This window comes from Netta rufina, assembly GCF_964035555.1.
Source record: "Netta rufina genome assembly, chromosome: 3".
Taxonomy (NCBI): domain Eukaryota; kingdom Metazoa; phylum Chordata; class Aves; order Anseriformes; family Anatidae; genus Netta; species Netta rufina.
Genome location: NC_140125.1, coordinates 5,094,735 through 5,109,885, shown reverse-complemented (window position 1 = coordinate 5,109,885; position 15,151 = coordinate 5,094,735). Strand labels below are relative to the sequence as shown.

The 15,151-nt window shown below is 42.0% G+C and overlaps 1 protein-coding gene across 4 annotated transcripts in view; it reads right to left on the bottom strand.

Annotated features, from left to right (window-relative positions):
- VRK2 (VRK serine/threonine kinase 2) overlaps positions 1–15,151 on the bottom strand; it is a 46,756-nt gene that overhangs the window by 16,826 nt on the left and 14,779 nt on the right. For all 4 annotated transcript variants that reach the window (XM_084283878.1, XM_084283879.1, XM_084283880.1 and 1 more), the window contains exon 7: positions 6,638–6,770. In XM_084283878.1, coding sequence (XP_084140004.1) covers positions 6,638–6,770 — 133 coding nt within the window. The remainder of the gene's footprint in view (positions 1–6,637; positions 6,771–15,151) is intronic.

Below are 15,151 nucleotides of genomic sequence, written 5' to 3'. Positions count from 1 at the left end.
ATCTGAGCCCTAATATAAATTCAGATTACTATTTCAAAATAGAACATAAATGATACCACAGCAGCCACGCTATGCTCTCAGTGCTACACTGCTCCCAAGAAGCTCATCTTAAACCCATGTAAAATGGGAGTTTTCCTCCATGGCCCTTATTTAGATAACTTTGTCAAGCCTTTTGTAGAGATCTAGGAGGCTAATGAGCAGAAGATGAAATGTTTTTTCTATTATTTTAATTAGCACTGTTACATTTTACTTTCACCATTACTGTTTCTTTAGATTGGGAGCTTTTCGTAAAAAGGATCGTTTTAGTTGCTTGCATTGTGTCTGCATGCAGTGGAATCTCCAATTCCCACTGGCATTACAGCACACAAATTCATATTAAATCACAAACAAATATAACTTATAGCAGAGCCATTAATCCAAATGCCCATAAAGGAAAGGAGCATTAACATGACCATGGAGAAATATAATTATGTTAAAAAATGTCTCATCATAACGTTTTAATAAATGAACTGCGCGTGGTACCATTTATTTATTTTTTTTAACTTGAAGGTGAGAAGATAAAAACAGACAAACACAAGATTTGCCAAAAATCAGTTCCAGTATGAGTGGCAGGTGGAAGGAGGAGCCCAGAAGACGTAATACTGAGGTAACGCTTCCCCAGCATCCCGGCCAGTCTCGCGGAGTTCGCTGCAGCAGTACAGTGAATTACTGAATTGAGTGGATAGCTACAGGAAAAAGGTTAGGTAAATAAAGTAAAAGAAAGAAGTTAAATGAGTTTTTATGCCTGCAGGCCATTCTATAGGGAGCGAGCCAGCGGGGGCCGGGAGCAGTCCCTCCTTGCCTCATGTTCAGTTCTGCACCGTCAGCTTGGCGCTTTGCTCAAGCACTCCCCGACAGCAACCACCACCATGCAACGCTGGAAAGAAAAATAAATCCAGTGCAAACACAGCGCTGCCACAATTGGACTACAACCCTTCCAGATAACTCAACCTGGGGCATGGCAATGAGCAACTTCCTCTGTGCCTTTGGTCCCTGTCCCAAACCTGAATCCCGCAGCTACACGCTCAGCTGCTTGGATGGCTGACAGGCGCGAAGCGTGCTGCAGCGCTGGCAGGAGCTCCTGAAGCTCTTGGCCCACCGTGGGTGGTCAGAGGGGCCAAAATCAGCCTGGCAGTCCTGAGGGTTCGCGTCCTCTTGTAGCTGGAGCACAGCTGGCCAGCAGCCCCGGCCTCGGGATGCTTAACTCGCCTCGGGAGCCACGGATGCAGCAACACGCCTGCTCTGCCCTGCCGCGTCTGAGCTCACGAGCACAGGACCTCACTGCAGAGCCTCCTAGCTCCTCGTGCACTGCTGGTGTCCGTAATGCTCTGCTGCAGCTGCAAGAAGAGAGCGTGGGCAGGATCCTCCTCTACACACAGGCAGGGAGCGGATAAAAAGTAGGACTGGTGAGATGGGAGGTGCTGAAGAGGGCTGGGGTCCTGACTCAGGGATTTAGAAGTTTACGTAGTGGGAAGATGTTGGGAACTTCACCATCAGGTCTGAGAGGGAGACAAAATGCTGGTGGCAAGAGGTGGGCTACCTGGTCAGACGGAAGAGGTCCCAAGGCTGCACTAAGGAGAACGCATGGCAGGGGCTGGGGACGGGAAGCTTTACTCCTCCTTTACATCTGCGTGGAAAAAATATATCACACAGGTGAGGGGCTGGCAAGCAGCCGTGAGGTTCACTAACTATTTGAATTCCTGGTGTAGAGCATGAGAAACCCAAACTAAAGAAAACAGCCAATTCCAAGCCACGCTCATCAGCTGTGCTGGAAACAGTGATGCTCATCTTATTTTTGCTACTTCTGGCCATTCTTGGCAGGACAGATAAGCTTGCAGAGGTGGTTTCAAGAACCTATTCAATCTTTTCTCTTCTCCTTGCTAAAGCCTGACTCTTCTTTCACTTAGAATGACCTTCTGCTCCCTCTTCTGCTGCAGACACATTTCCAATCCAACATTCAGAAACTAAAACATCTTTTTATTTATTTTACACTGCAAAGTTTCACCCATTTTTCACCAGACCAGTTATATTTTCCTTTTATTTTTGGATTTACAGTTTGTCCTGCACACAGTCTTCAGGAAGCACATACCAAATTGCAGCAAATCAATAATTCATTTGACCGACAAAAAAATGCAGCAGGCTCCCTCTGACTCCTAACTGTACATGGACAGGCGCCAAATAAACCTCTTGATCCAGAGCCACTTAGAGCTGAAGTTCTCTAGAAGCCATGCAGGCTCAGAAAGAATTTGTTTCCAGGCAGAGGTGTTTATATTCCTGCACATCCTTCCTCACAAAATGAAGCCTGCAGGTATTCCAGTCATCCCTTGAATGTAAAAGAAAAGTGAAAATGGACAAGCGCTGGGCTGTGTTAGTAGCAACAGTTCTGCCAGACCAGTGGGAAAAGGAGAGCAAGAACCGCCGAGCTTGCTCCTCGATCAGCCCGATGCCTGCACACCCCGAACAAACACAGCACACGAGCATCTGGGGGGACCTTGAGGCACGTGTGCTGCAATAACCCCATGTGAAGGGCACAAAGAACTGGCTAAAATGTGGCATCACAGATAGCTGCAGCTGCCTGCCCCGAGGCAGGACATGAAAATAGACTGAGACACCTTTGTCTCAATGAGAGCCACTCAGAGAAAACGTATTTGCCAACCACCAAAGTAGCCCTTACTGAGGCAAACTTCTTCAGATGCTCTGCTTATCCTTAAGCCTGTCAGAAGGCACTCCTGCTGTCTGAAGCAGCTTTTGCTATTTTAGATGTCAGTATCAGTCCTGCAAGGATTTTCGTAGGCGCCCTACCCAACACGAGAGATGGCAGAACTACTAATAGTTACTGTGAAACATTTGTTAAAAGGACGGGCCGAGTTATCCTGAAATCTACGGCAAACAGATATATGCAGGAGGGTATTCATAGACAGTTCATACTTTTATGCTCATCAATGATAGCAAATTAAAACTGGTCTTACACACTCAATGCACAGGACTAGAGTATTTAAAAAAAAAACCTCAATATGTTAAGCGCAGTATATCTCCAGAGAAATTAGGTATTGACTGCATGCCTCAGTGAGTAGAAAATCTACAAAAATCCATAAGAGGCATTGATCCAAATATTACATTTTAACACTAACTATGTAACAATTTTTTAAATGTACATTGGGTGCAGATATAATTCTCTTTAATTATCAATCAACAAACAAAAATGTAATACTGTTTATACAGTATGGTCTTTAAAAATGAATACAATGAATACGCTAAAATACTATGTGAAAACTAACAATGCAGTTGCACCGTAAGGAATTTGCATCAAGCTAAAAATGGTTTTAACCTAAAAAACCCTGTAGAACGATGCCTTATTTGGTGCCACTTACTGGCCACACGTTTGCGAAGAGACCCAGCCACTGAACACGGAGAGCTGATGGTGTGGGATGGCAAAGCCCCAGCCTGGGCCCTGGCCTGGCACAAAATGAACCATGGGTACGGGCAGGATGTAACCGAGGTCGCGGTGAACACCTGCAAACAGGTGCCCTGACACGGGGCATGTGTGAGCTGTGCAAAGCTTGCAACACAAAGGACGAGCCAGCACAAAGAGCCAGGACACGGCAGGGCAGCTGCTCCCAGCCTCTCCCAGCTCGTGGGACCCCTTCGGCTCCCACCCAGCCAGCAGCCCCAGCAGCCCACACCAAGCTGCCCTGGCTGCAGATGCAATTCACATCCCCCTCGACCCTCACTGGAGGCTGTCAGATGAGCACAGACCCAAAAGTGAAACTTTCTGGGTCTCGGTGGACTGCAAAACTTCTACAACCAACGAGCTCCACGGCGAGCTTGGGGAACAGACACGAATGCAGCTGGGTTAATCTCTCGATTCAGCCACGGAAACTCCAGTTTTGATTTAAATCAGTGGGAAGTGGTTGCGTTTGATTGGCGTTATGCAAGGAGGTTATCATACTCAAGCATTGCCAAGAGGCACTTTTGTAGGCAACAAATTCATAATTTTAAGTTTCAGCATGTACCACAAATCCTTGTGTATATTCAGGTAGCTACTTTACCAGGAAAACCAGAGCAAGTCAAAATGTTCTCATTTGTCTAGCTCAATACAGAACTGGTACTGTATAGGGGTTTTGAGGTTTGAGACATATTTATGTTGCTACATAAACTCAGGAAAACGCCCCCTGGAAAGGATCTCATTTATATAAAATAACATTTAAAAAATTTTGAACTCTATTCCAAGAGCATTAAAATAAATAATATTCCATGCTGAAAATTTGGGTAACAAATTAGAATTAAGGTTGCCTACGTGGCTGTAGTTTGCCAACAGTGATGCAGTCTTCAAACACTTCAGAAGAGCACCTCGTCTCACTTTGTACTGGAGACTGTGCTGAGACTCAGTCACAAGTCAGGAGCACAGGAGATTGTTGAGAAGCCCTTACAAAACTGTTGGAAGATTTTTAGCATCCTAAAACATCTCTGCAACTCTGAAGCTCACAACAAGAGATGAGATGTGGGAAACCAGTCACTGTATTTTGCCATCTGGGCCCGTGTAATCTCTGACAGAAGTCACTGCAGATGCAGATTTTCCCCGGGATGTTGAGAGACCTGCTGCAAATGAGAAACTGGTAATTTGACCTTAATGGATTCAGGCTGTTACAAAGTCAGAGCTGAGGCATTCAACATGCACAGTTTGGATTCTCTGCAACATACCAGATCTGAAATTGTGTTCTGCAGGCTTTTCTGACAGGAACAACAGAAAAATCTGCAGATATTCTGTTTGCAGCTATTAGCAAGCATAAATTTTTCAAGTGTAAGATGGGGGAAACCCCCCTCCTGGCAGCTACTTTGCTGAATATTTTGTGTTCTGGAGTCCTTTAACTTGCAGCAATTTCACCATGGCTGTAGCTACTTGAGGGGGGAATCTAACCCCGCAGCTTACTAAAGAGAAAAGCTTAACTTACAGTTGAATGTGCACACTCTTTGTCTCCCACGTCTGTTAAATTTTCCTATTTTTTCAAATAAAAAGAATTACCTGTCTTATAATCATAGATTTCTCAACAGACACCTGTCTGCTAGACAAGCTAGCTACTGTAACCATCCGACTGCTGAATCCCAAAGTCTCCAGCCTCCACCTATTCTTCAGACAGTGCCCACATAAAACGCTAGCACCTAGCCACATCCCTCACTACCAGGACAATAAGCCACTGTCAGAACTCCAGAAAATGCACGGGATGCTTCGGTGGGCTACAAGAGGCTGGAACAGATGCCCTCTTCACCACTGAATGTTTTTTTGCAGGTGAAATCATGCAATTGTCTTAGCAGCAAATACTTGACAGTCTTATTTCATTTTTCCTAATGACCAGAGTTAAACGATTGCAGGTTTTAACAGCGCCGGCAAATTATCAAGACCCTCTACATTACATGGTCAATGGTCCTTTTAATAGAAAAAGCAATAATATACAGTTGTTTGTGCCAACTAAAACTCGTTAGAAAGTATTAGTTTAAGGTAACAGTTCAGCAGCTATTAACAAGCACAAATTTCTACAGTTATCACTTGTGACACTATGATCCGAGCCAAACTGGCAACAGCAAACCATTCCTTTTGTTTTAGAGGATCTTGGGGTGGAGAGGGGGGAGTAAGGGAAAGAAAAGTTAACAAAAACACTGTTTCATAGCAAGAGTCAAAGTTTTTCAATAATCACCATTTTTTCACTACCATAACATTAGAATTGACTTTTTGTCTTGCTGACATAGCAACTAAGAAAGTTGTGTTGCATTGACCATATTGATTGTGAACAATGCAGCCATCAGTGGGACTTTGCACCATATATTTTCGATATTGACCTCCCATTCCCTTTTCCATGGCTCTGTGGGTCTGCTATTGGATTTGGACTGCAGTGTAATAAACAGCTAAGGTTTAATTAATGGTAAATGAATACAAGACATAGGTTATGACTTTAACTAATTAGGGAATTGTTGAATTAAGTCTGCCTTGGAATGCAAGGCAGTACAATCAATATCCAATAAAAGGACTATGTATGTAATTTACCTGCAAATGTGTTTCCAATACCATCAAAGTGAGTTTAAATAAGTAAGATATATGAAAGGCTACTGGAAAAAGATTTCAAAAAGTTAACACTTTATGGCTTCCGAGAAGGTTTCTCTCCTTGCAGAAGGAATGTCATCTTGAAATATCCTCTTATAACACAGATGGTGACACTCAGACACAGCTCTCCCTAAAGGACAGTGCAGACCTGAAACGTTTTTCCTTGATAATACAGCATTAGCATGTGCTGCCTCTGCAGAGGACAGCGAACACAAACCAGTACTCCCAACGTGAACCAATTAAGTTCATCGGCAAGCTTTTCTTAGGGCATCTTGGTGCACCTTCCAGTAGCAAATGTGCAGTGGCCTTTGGGTTTTAGTCGTGCTGCCCCCTTCCCCAGCAGCACTGAAGAAGCGTTCGCAGGTACAAGAGGAGGTCACCACACAAGGGCCCAATCAACCTCACGCAATCCCCAGGACTACTTCTATTGTATACATCAGCTCTCACAGCCTGATTACTCATGCTGTAATCACTCCTCTGAAATACAAAAAAGAAACCTACCTACTCCCTTGTGGGCATCTATGCTGGTAAACTCTATTGTCCCATTATGGCCCTTCCTAGGATTTTCCTGATACTGTTTGTGGTTCCCATTGGGACAATATCTGTAGGAAAGTCCATAATCTGCAAGATAAACCTGGAAGACATGAACAGACAAATGAATAATGCTTTTGTCCTTTGAAAGTATAACCTTTATAATTAAGTCTTAAGAAACTGATAGGTTAAGGACAGCCTTAGATCTAAATTTTATTAAACCAAATGGTGCCTTAGGATAAAATATGTACAACTAGGGGCTATAACAGCTGCCCTCCCCATTTAAATCCTTCCACTACCATACTCTTATCTTATCCCAGAGTCGAGCACAATTTCAGTCTTTTTATTTTGTTCCTAAGCTCTCTGCTCTCCAGGTGGGCATCTAGACATCATAAACCACAATATGCCTTTTATGTATCCTCGTGCTGCTTATGGGACCCCTTTCTCTCCTCACTTAAAACATGCTCACACACCCCTCCTCAGATCTCCCATCAGCTGAGACTGTACAACTCCATGTCAGCAGCACCACACGAGAGCCAGGAGCAGCGAGAGGCTGCAGCTCCCCAGCACGCAGGACGCCAGCGCTAGCAGGGCCCGTGGCCGCGGGCTGTACCCGACTGCGGTCTCCTCTTCTTGGATGTCACTGCCAGCAGCTTTGTGCTGGCAGCAGCTATCTAAACAGAGTGAGTACAATAAAACAAAGCAAAACAAACCAGCCTTGAAAGCAAACCTAGTAAATCACTCCTGAATTTAAACTAAACTTGAAGAAGGCACAGAGACAAACTTCACTCCAAGTTACTCTGAAGCAAATCCAGCGGTAAATCAGTGTACAAGTGTAAAAAAAAGAGAGCCCTCACTGGGTATGAGGTAGCACACCAATGCATCCTGCCACACGTTCACCTTTCCATCCTGGCACAGGTGATTTTTTCCCAGGTGCTTGGCTATAGCTACCTAAATAGCAATGGCTCTGCACTGGGAGATGCACTTCGACAGTCGTAGCACTTCACTGTGAAGGCATCAACTGAGTTAAAACTTACAGCCACGCTCGCTTCTGTGGTGTTTGAAACTGAAAACTGAGCGGCTCAGGCGAGCTGAATTACAATTCCTGCTCCTCTGCTGCCTGTCAAGACAACCCCGAACAAGTCATCTGGCTCCTGTTTCTCTCTAAGCATAGCGCATCCGTGTCAGTTCTGCCACTTGCAGAATTTAGATTAAGGACACGTGTCCACTCTGTGAAGTTCAGATTAACATGTTCTACCCTCCAACGGGGGTGGACTTAATACATGCACATGGTCAATTACCGCAGCGCAGCTGACAAGCAGGAACTTGTTGAAAGCAGCTGGAATTTAATCACAATCTGTCCACCCCATAATACCCCATAGGTTATTTTCTCACTCTGTCGTTTTCACACTCCCACCTGGCCTTTGACCCCTTTCATTGACCAGTTCTCACATTAGGTAATTGCTTTAAAAAAAAAAAAAAAAAAGTAAAATAAATATCCAAGTATGGTACTTTCACTGAAAAATAAAATAAAAATGTTACAGACTGCTGTTACACTGCCAATGGAACTGAGCTCTGGGGCAGAAGCAGAACCACCTGAAAGCACAGAGATCATTTCCACTAAATCAAGTTATAAAGAAAAACTTTTTCTTACTCTAATCTTCGTTTTTGTTCTCTTCAGCTAAAAGATAGCTTATCCTATAAAAGTCTACAATAAACTCCTCTAGCACTCACTTTTAATTTAATTACATCACTCCTGGTAGAGGAAAAACAAACAAACAAAAAACCCTCAAGAAAACACAACACGTTATTTTGTAGCACATTCTGTTGAATTACTGATTCCTGTTTGTGCTCCAGGCAGCTTCAAATCCTGGGATGGCTGGTCTCTTGGTTTTACTGTTTCTGCTGCAGGATCTGTGCTTATTTGGAGCGTGTAAGCTGGGATGCAGCGCTTGCTTCCTGCAGGTTGATGGCTTTTAAGATTACTGACGATGTTTTTCACTTGACAGACTATACAAACCGTGATACAAGATTAAAGACTGTACGCGTATTGAGAAAATCTGGGACAAGGCATAAACTTTGTTGGGTTCACCAATTTGATTTTCTCCTGCGTTTACTCTCCTGCGTATTCCTGATGCTCTGGTACCTGTCCTAATTGAGCCCACAGCCCGTGTGAGAGAACTAATTTAAAGTATAATAAAGCCAAGTTTTGCAAGACTTCTGCCTCCTTTGTGGGCTGGGAAGGAGAGCAGGCCAGGAGACGTATTCTTCCCCGGCTACGTAGCACATTTTGGATTTTGCTTGACTACCGATTGCTGGCATGTACAGCCGATCGGGTACAACCAGATAAAATCCAGAGGGGGATTTGAACCTTTACAAAGCCAGGCTATGCCTTAAATTCAAATGAGATTTTAACCATTAGAAGAAAACAGCCTAAGAAAAGCAGCCCTGACAGCTCTCTGCTGCTGCCTGGGCTGCGAACGCTACACAAGGTGACAGACAGCAGCCCAGCCTTGGTGGGCTGCAGGAGAGTAGCCACAAACACTTGCTAGTTAAACCTGAACCTAGTAATTAAGTTACCAGGTCTCATCCTAGTAACTACATACCCTTGATCTGCTTTTCAGCAACAGATATACTTAAAAAAAATCCATCAGTAGTAGTATCAGCAGAGCAATTTTGAATTTCTACTGAAAAAAAAAACAACAACCCTAAAAGCAGGAAGTAGTTTTAGATTACCCTCTCTCGACTGAAGGAGGTAAGGCATGGAAACTAAGCAGCAATGACTTCTCGAAGCCCTGCACAGGCAACACCTGGGAGTGCAGCAGTTTGCTCCTGAAGCTGGGCAGGAGTGCCATGGCTCAGCGTGCTTCTGGCCGAGCCACGGAGCACTGCTCCAGCTCTCAGGCCAGAGATTTTTCCATAATCACACAGTGCTGGTAGCCTCTCGAGGGAAAGCCCCCGGCAAAATGAAACCCCTTTCAACCTGCACAAAACCAGCAATGCCCTGCTACAACCTTGCCACAATCGTTATTAGAACGTCTACATTATTTTAAATTACCATTAATTTCATTTCATCAATTCTCATTATAGCCCTTTCATCATTAAAAAGATATATAGTTTTTTATAGCTAGTTGTCACTTTTTGATAGTGTAACACTGCGTGCCCTTCTGAATTTGCTCAGAACTTGGTGGGTAGGGGTAGCTGAATAATTTGTGTGTGTGCATTTTTAGGAATATAGGGAGAGGGAAAAGAAGATAAATATTAAAGAACATTGAGAAAAATGAAGTCAGCATTAGCATGAGTTTCAATAACAAATATTTTCATCTGCATGCTTTTTATAGTAACAACAAAGCAAATAAAAAGAAAACAAAACATGCAGAATAAGATACATAAGACACTTCAAACAAGAAATTACATCAAGGATGATGAAGGTGCAAGTGACAGAAGCCTAGAACAGCTGGTTTTAGCTGTGTTACATTAGACACTCCTACCCCCGCACTTTCTTATTTTATCTCTGTTGATTTTATTCACGGCTTTTGTTTGTTTTTTAAACGCATCCCAGTTTGCACTAGACTCAGCAGTGCCTAGCATGGTCTGTTATTAATAGATTTTGTTATAGATTAGGAGCCAGATTTCTAAACTCTTCGCACTTAATTTCATGCAAACATGAACGTGCCATCTTATTCAAGCAAACAGCCACACAGGCACAAGTAATTATTTATGTACACAAGCAACCAGCTGTAGATTTGGTGGTCTTCTTGTCCTTTCTGCGTGTGACTCCCTCACATTGCTTTAGATGTAAGGTGCTCAGTACCTGCTAGACACACAAAATTCTTAAACTTGTGTATGTTATAACACAACTGCACTAATTTGGGAAGCCACAGGACCCATGCTTTGGATTCTCATGGTGTATTCTTTATCTGACAGTACACATATCAGGAGCTTCATTGCTGAACAGCTGACAATACAGAGATTTTCTTTGGATGGTTTCTTCCCACTGGTTCCATCACTAAGTTTGTGCAATGCACTGCAAGTAACTAAGTAGATATCAGCTAATATGATGCAGATTGCTGATGGCCAGAGAGCTGTGAGCTTCAGCTGGACCCTACACTACAAAAAGATAGGCTAAAGCAGGTCTTCGGACTGAAATCCATCTTGGGATAGGAAGTTTTAAGTGTAACAATTAGGACAGAAAAAAAAAACAACACAACAAGGAAGGAGGAAAGACAAACATCTGTGCCTGTAGAAGACCACTTCCAACTCTCCTCAGCCTGTTTGATTTCTATATTCGGGGCCTAGCATGTTCTCCTGCTTAAAGAAAAGGGTTTGGAGTGAGGAAGGCTCGTTGTTTTTTTCTCAGCTTTACCCTGTTGCACACATACACAGAATGGAACCAGGCTCTAGAAGAAATACAGGGAGACAGAATGGTAGAGAAATGTACGTGCACAGAGAAATCAGAAGTTATTTTGGCAAAGCTGTAAACATAAACCTAGTGCTGCGTTATACAAGGTTCCAATGCTTTGTTAAATGTGTCTGAATCTTGCCAAGTTGTAGCAGGTAAAGTTGGAAGAATGTTTTGACTAGAATGGTGTTTATTGCAAGTTTTAAATAAAAAGAAGTCAAGCATCAAGCAGACTCAGAGGACTGAATCTGTTTAGAGGGAAATATTTGCAATGGCTCATCATCTCACAGGCTGGACTAACACTAAATCCTCAGAATAGACCAGTAATGTCAGGGGCTTTGTACAAGCTTCAGACTAAACAATTTGAAGACATCCTTCCAGCTGACTACACCTCTTTCAGACTTTAAGGAGTAAGTGTCAATTCCACCAATCTAAATATTTTTGAAATACCTTATTTTAAGAATACATCACGCTCACCATAACATGCTGAAATTGTGCTTGAACCTATCCTTAATTTTAATCCACTTCTCAAATCCTATCCAGGAAACAGCTGCCTTTGTAGACCCATTTGGCCACAAAAACGTTCAATGACACTGCCAAACCCTCCATGCAGGCCAAGTCTAAAGCTGTTTCTGGGGTGCCCAGTCTAGGTTCTTGGCTCTCCTTTTCTTCTGTACCCATGCGTTTTCATTCCATGTCTTTTTTCCTCTTTAAAGCCAAGAGGAAACAGAGCTACAAGTTCCAGTGCTGATATCAATTCAAATCCAAGATGTCTGGGCCATAACCACCAGAAGAAATTAAACCAGTGTGAGCAACTTACTGCTACTCCAAAAGTAGCAGTAAGAGTGATGAAAGAAAATTTAGGGCATCTCATTGCAAAGCTACATCTCAAATCAGAGGAGTAGCCAATGTCTGTGTGTCAAGCTCAGCTGTTTCTGTATACCTGGGTACTGTATCCTTCCTAAAAGGCATGAAGGGGAACAGAAAAGATTTCCTTTTTTTCTCAGTTCACCTGCTCCTTAGCAGATCTGTCATGCTGGACTAAAAAGCAGGAATCACAGTGATTCATCTCACAATGAAAAATAGCTTAGAGTCGGAATTGTTTTCATGCATGTTTTTTCCTGTATGATCAATGCATGAGCTTTATATCTTCTGCACTGCTCCACTGAAAGCTGGTCTTAAATTTAAGATTTTGAAATGTTTCTTTATTCTTCCTTTTCCTTCAAGACCATCTATGATTCATGTCTGGGAGTTTTATTCTGTAACTATCATGTCTAAGAAAAACTTAAAAGCAAAACTGAGGTGCAAATCTAATTTTAAAATTTACAGCTTGAAAATGCAAATACATGACTCCTGGTAGAGTCTTGAGAGTCTGCAACACATCTGCCCATACGCTGCATAAAAAAGAAAAGCTACAAGAATTGTTTTGAATAGGCATTCTTCCAAGCCTTACTTCATTTATTAAAAACTCCAATTTTAAGCATTTCCCTCGTGACCACTTGTCCCTTTTAACAGTATCATAATTTAAATGTTTAGTGGATTCATATTCCTCTTTTAGAGTCTACTCCAGTAACGCTTGTTCTGTTTTATCATACAAACAGTTCCTACCACGCACCAAATCATCTTCAGCTCGCCACAACACAGAGTGCTTCACTTGTTCTGTAATTTATAGGTCTGATCACTTCAAGTTTGCTTTCAGGCCTCTCCTAGATTCATGGGCTGTGTACTTCCCTCAGTACATCACTCCTATTCTGTCAGTCATTGTGCTGGGTCCATGTTCAGAAACATATTGACTAGAGAATTGATCTTTTGACCTGTAACTCGCTGAATGGCCTCGCTCCCTTCTATTGAATAGATCTGCAGCTAGCTGCTCTTTGAGGTCAGTTGATTCTGATCTTCTAACTATTTCTAAACATCATTTGGAGGTCACAGAGTGACAGGACCTTTACTTTATTTGTTTCTCTGCCATGCCACACAAGGTAAGGGATAGCAATATGGATTTCACATGTTATTTCAAAAAGGGGACTATGATATTTATTGACAGTGGTGTAAATTCACTAGGTTAATTTATAGGAGAGACAGCGTAACAACAGCAAGTTTAACACAGAAAAGTAATCTTTTCTGGAACTGAAGGACATCAGTGGCAAATTTGCATCTAGGACACACAAACAGACACTAAATAAACAGAAGCAAAGTCAGGCTAAAGGTACATATGCTTTTTTTGAACAGATTTCTGTCTCTTCACCAAAACAGAGAAATCTGAATTGTATTTCCGTTCCTTTTTATATATAAAAAGAGATTATTTATGGGTTCCATTTAAAAACTAATATTTCTGTAACTGACAGCACACTTCAAATTTATTTTCTCTTAAAATCCTAAATCCTACAGAGCAAGAATCCCCTCAACATAAAATTCATAACAAAAACTCACCAGATGAATTGTTAGCTCAGACAGCTTTATTATACTAACTTCCCCAGGAGCCAGAGGTCTCCCAGCTTACATTCTCTTCCTGAGTTGGAGTTTGCCATTGTCAAGATGCTCCCACTCAATATGAAACTAGCTTGACCACGTCACCACCCAGATCCATTGTTTTAACCAACCAGACCAAGGCTATCTAGCTATCTACCATTTTAACAGAAAGAGGTTGGATAAAAAACACGCTTCACAAGCATTTTGTAGCAGTAATAGTGTTTGAGGTTTTCTCTAAAGTCTCTAAGATTGATACAAGATTCCCAAATACAGCATCTCTGACAAGAGTTTGGAAGATATGGGTCAGGTTATTCCACATTGTTGTCATATTTAGTCAGTGGTAGCGCTCCACAGAACTTCTAAATACTGTTCTGGTAAATACATAACAGCCTCAGCTTACCAGCATGTTATAAAGACAGCTTGATTTATAGAAAAGATTGTCACAACACCATGAAGCCTTACAATAGGAACAGGACAAAATTTGGAATAGGATGAAATGACTTTCATATAGGAATTACAGCCAAATCATTGGCATGTGCATATGGCTAAGACCTAACAAATGCAGAATCACGTGTGCAAGTATACACACACTTTGAATGCCCACGTCTGCATGAGGATATTGTCTAGGACTGCACGTGCCTGCAGAGTAGCATGCCCAGGTAAAGAAGTACGGGGCAGACAGCACGTCAGCCAACAATTCCAGGGGCAGGTTTATTGAATTACATTACAACATCTAGCTTGAAATTTTACCTGCAGTGTTGGTGAGATTATTCCTTCTCCTGCCCCACAGAGCATACATGTTTGAAGATATATGGCAAACCAATTTGCTTTTATTTGTCCAAAACCTGTCCCCATTAAGCCATCTGTGCTGCTGCGTAAGCTCAATTCAGCACACATTTCCTTAAAAATACATTTACAAATAATCATCACCCACACACATGAACACATTGCGCTTCCAAGCTCTGTGAACATGGTTCTGGGCTGGTATGGTATAGTTATCATGGTTTCGGTGAAACCAGCAGACCTGTGGCCGCTTGCAGAATTTCAGGCGCCTGTGACTAGGGAGTTTATTTCCATTCAACCTCACTTCATTTAATAATATCTGAACAGCTCTCAGTTTTCTTAGGCTAATAGAAATGCAAGTTTAATGCACATCTTACTAATGAAAGCAAATATGAGAAAAATTTTCCTCTTAACTATTCTAAATAGGAATGTGATTTTATTTATTTTGTTTTACAGAACCACTTCAGTGGAAAACACATTTTACCATAACAAAATTCTGAACAAGAAATCTCAGCAGTAACTTACCGTTTTTACACTTCAAGCTAGAAGATACTTAAGTTGGAATATCTATTAATATTTTCTGTATTTATTAAGTTACATTTCCACCTTAAAATTCTGTCCAGTAATTCAAAATTACTTTAATCTGTCAACGAATTTGCTACTCATGAAAACTAAATACTAGTATGCAGACAATGTGAGAAACAAATCAGATCACCCCAGAACCTAGCTAACTCAAAAGCAGCTGATCAAAGTCAGCTACGTCTTAAAATTTTATGATTACTATCAATGGACAATTCCAAAATGATTTCAATGTGAAAAACAGCAACTTA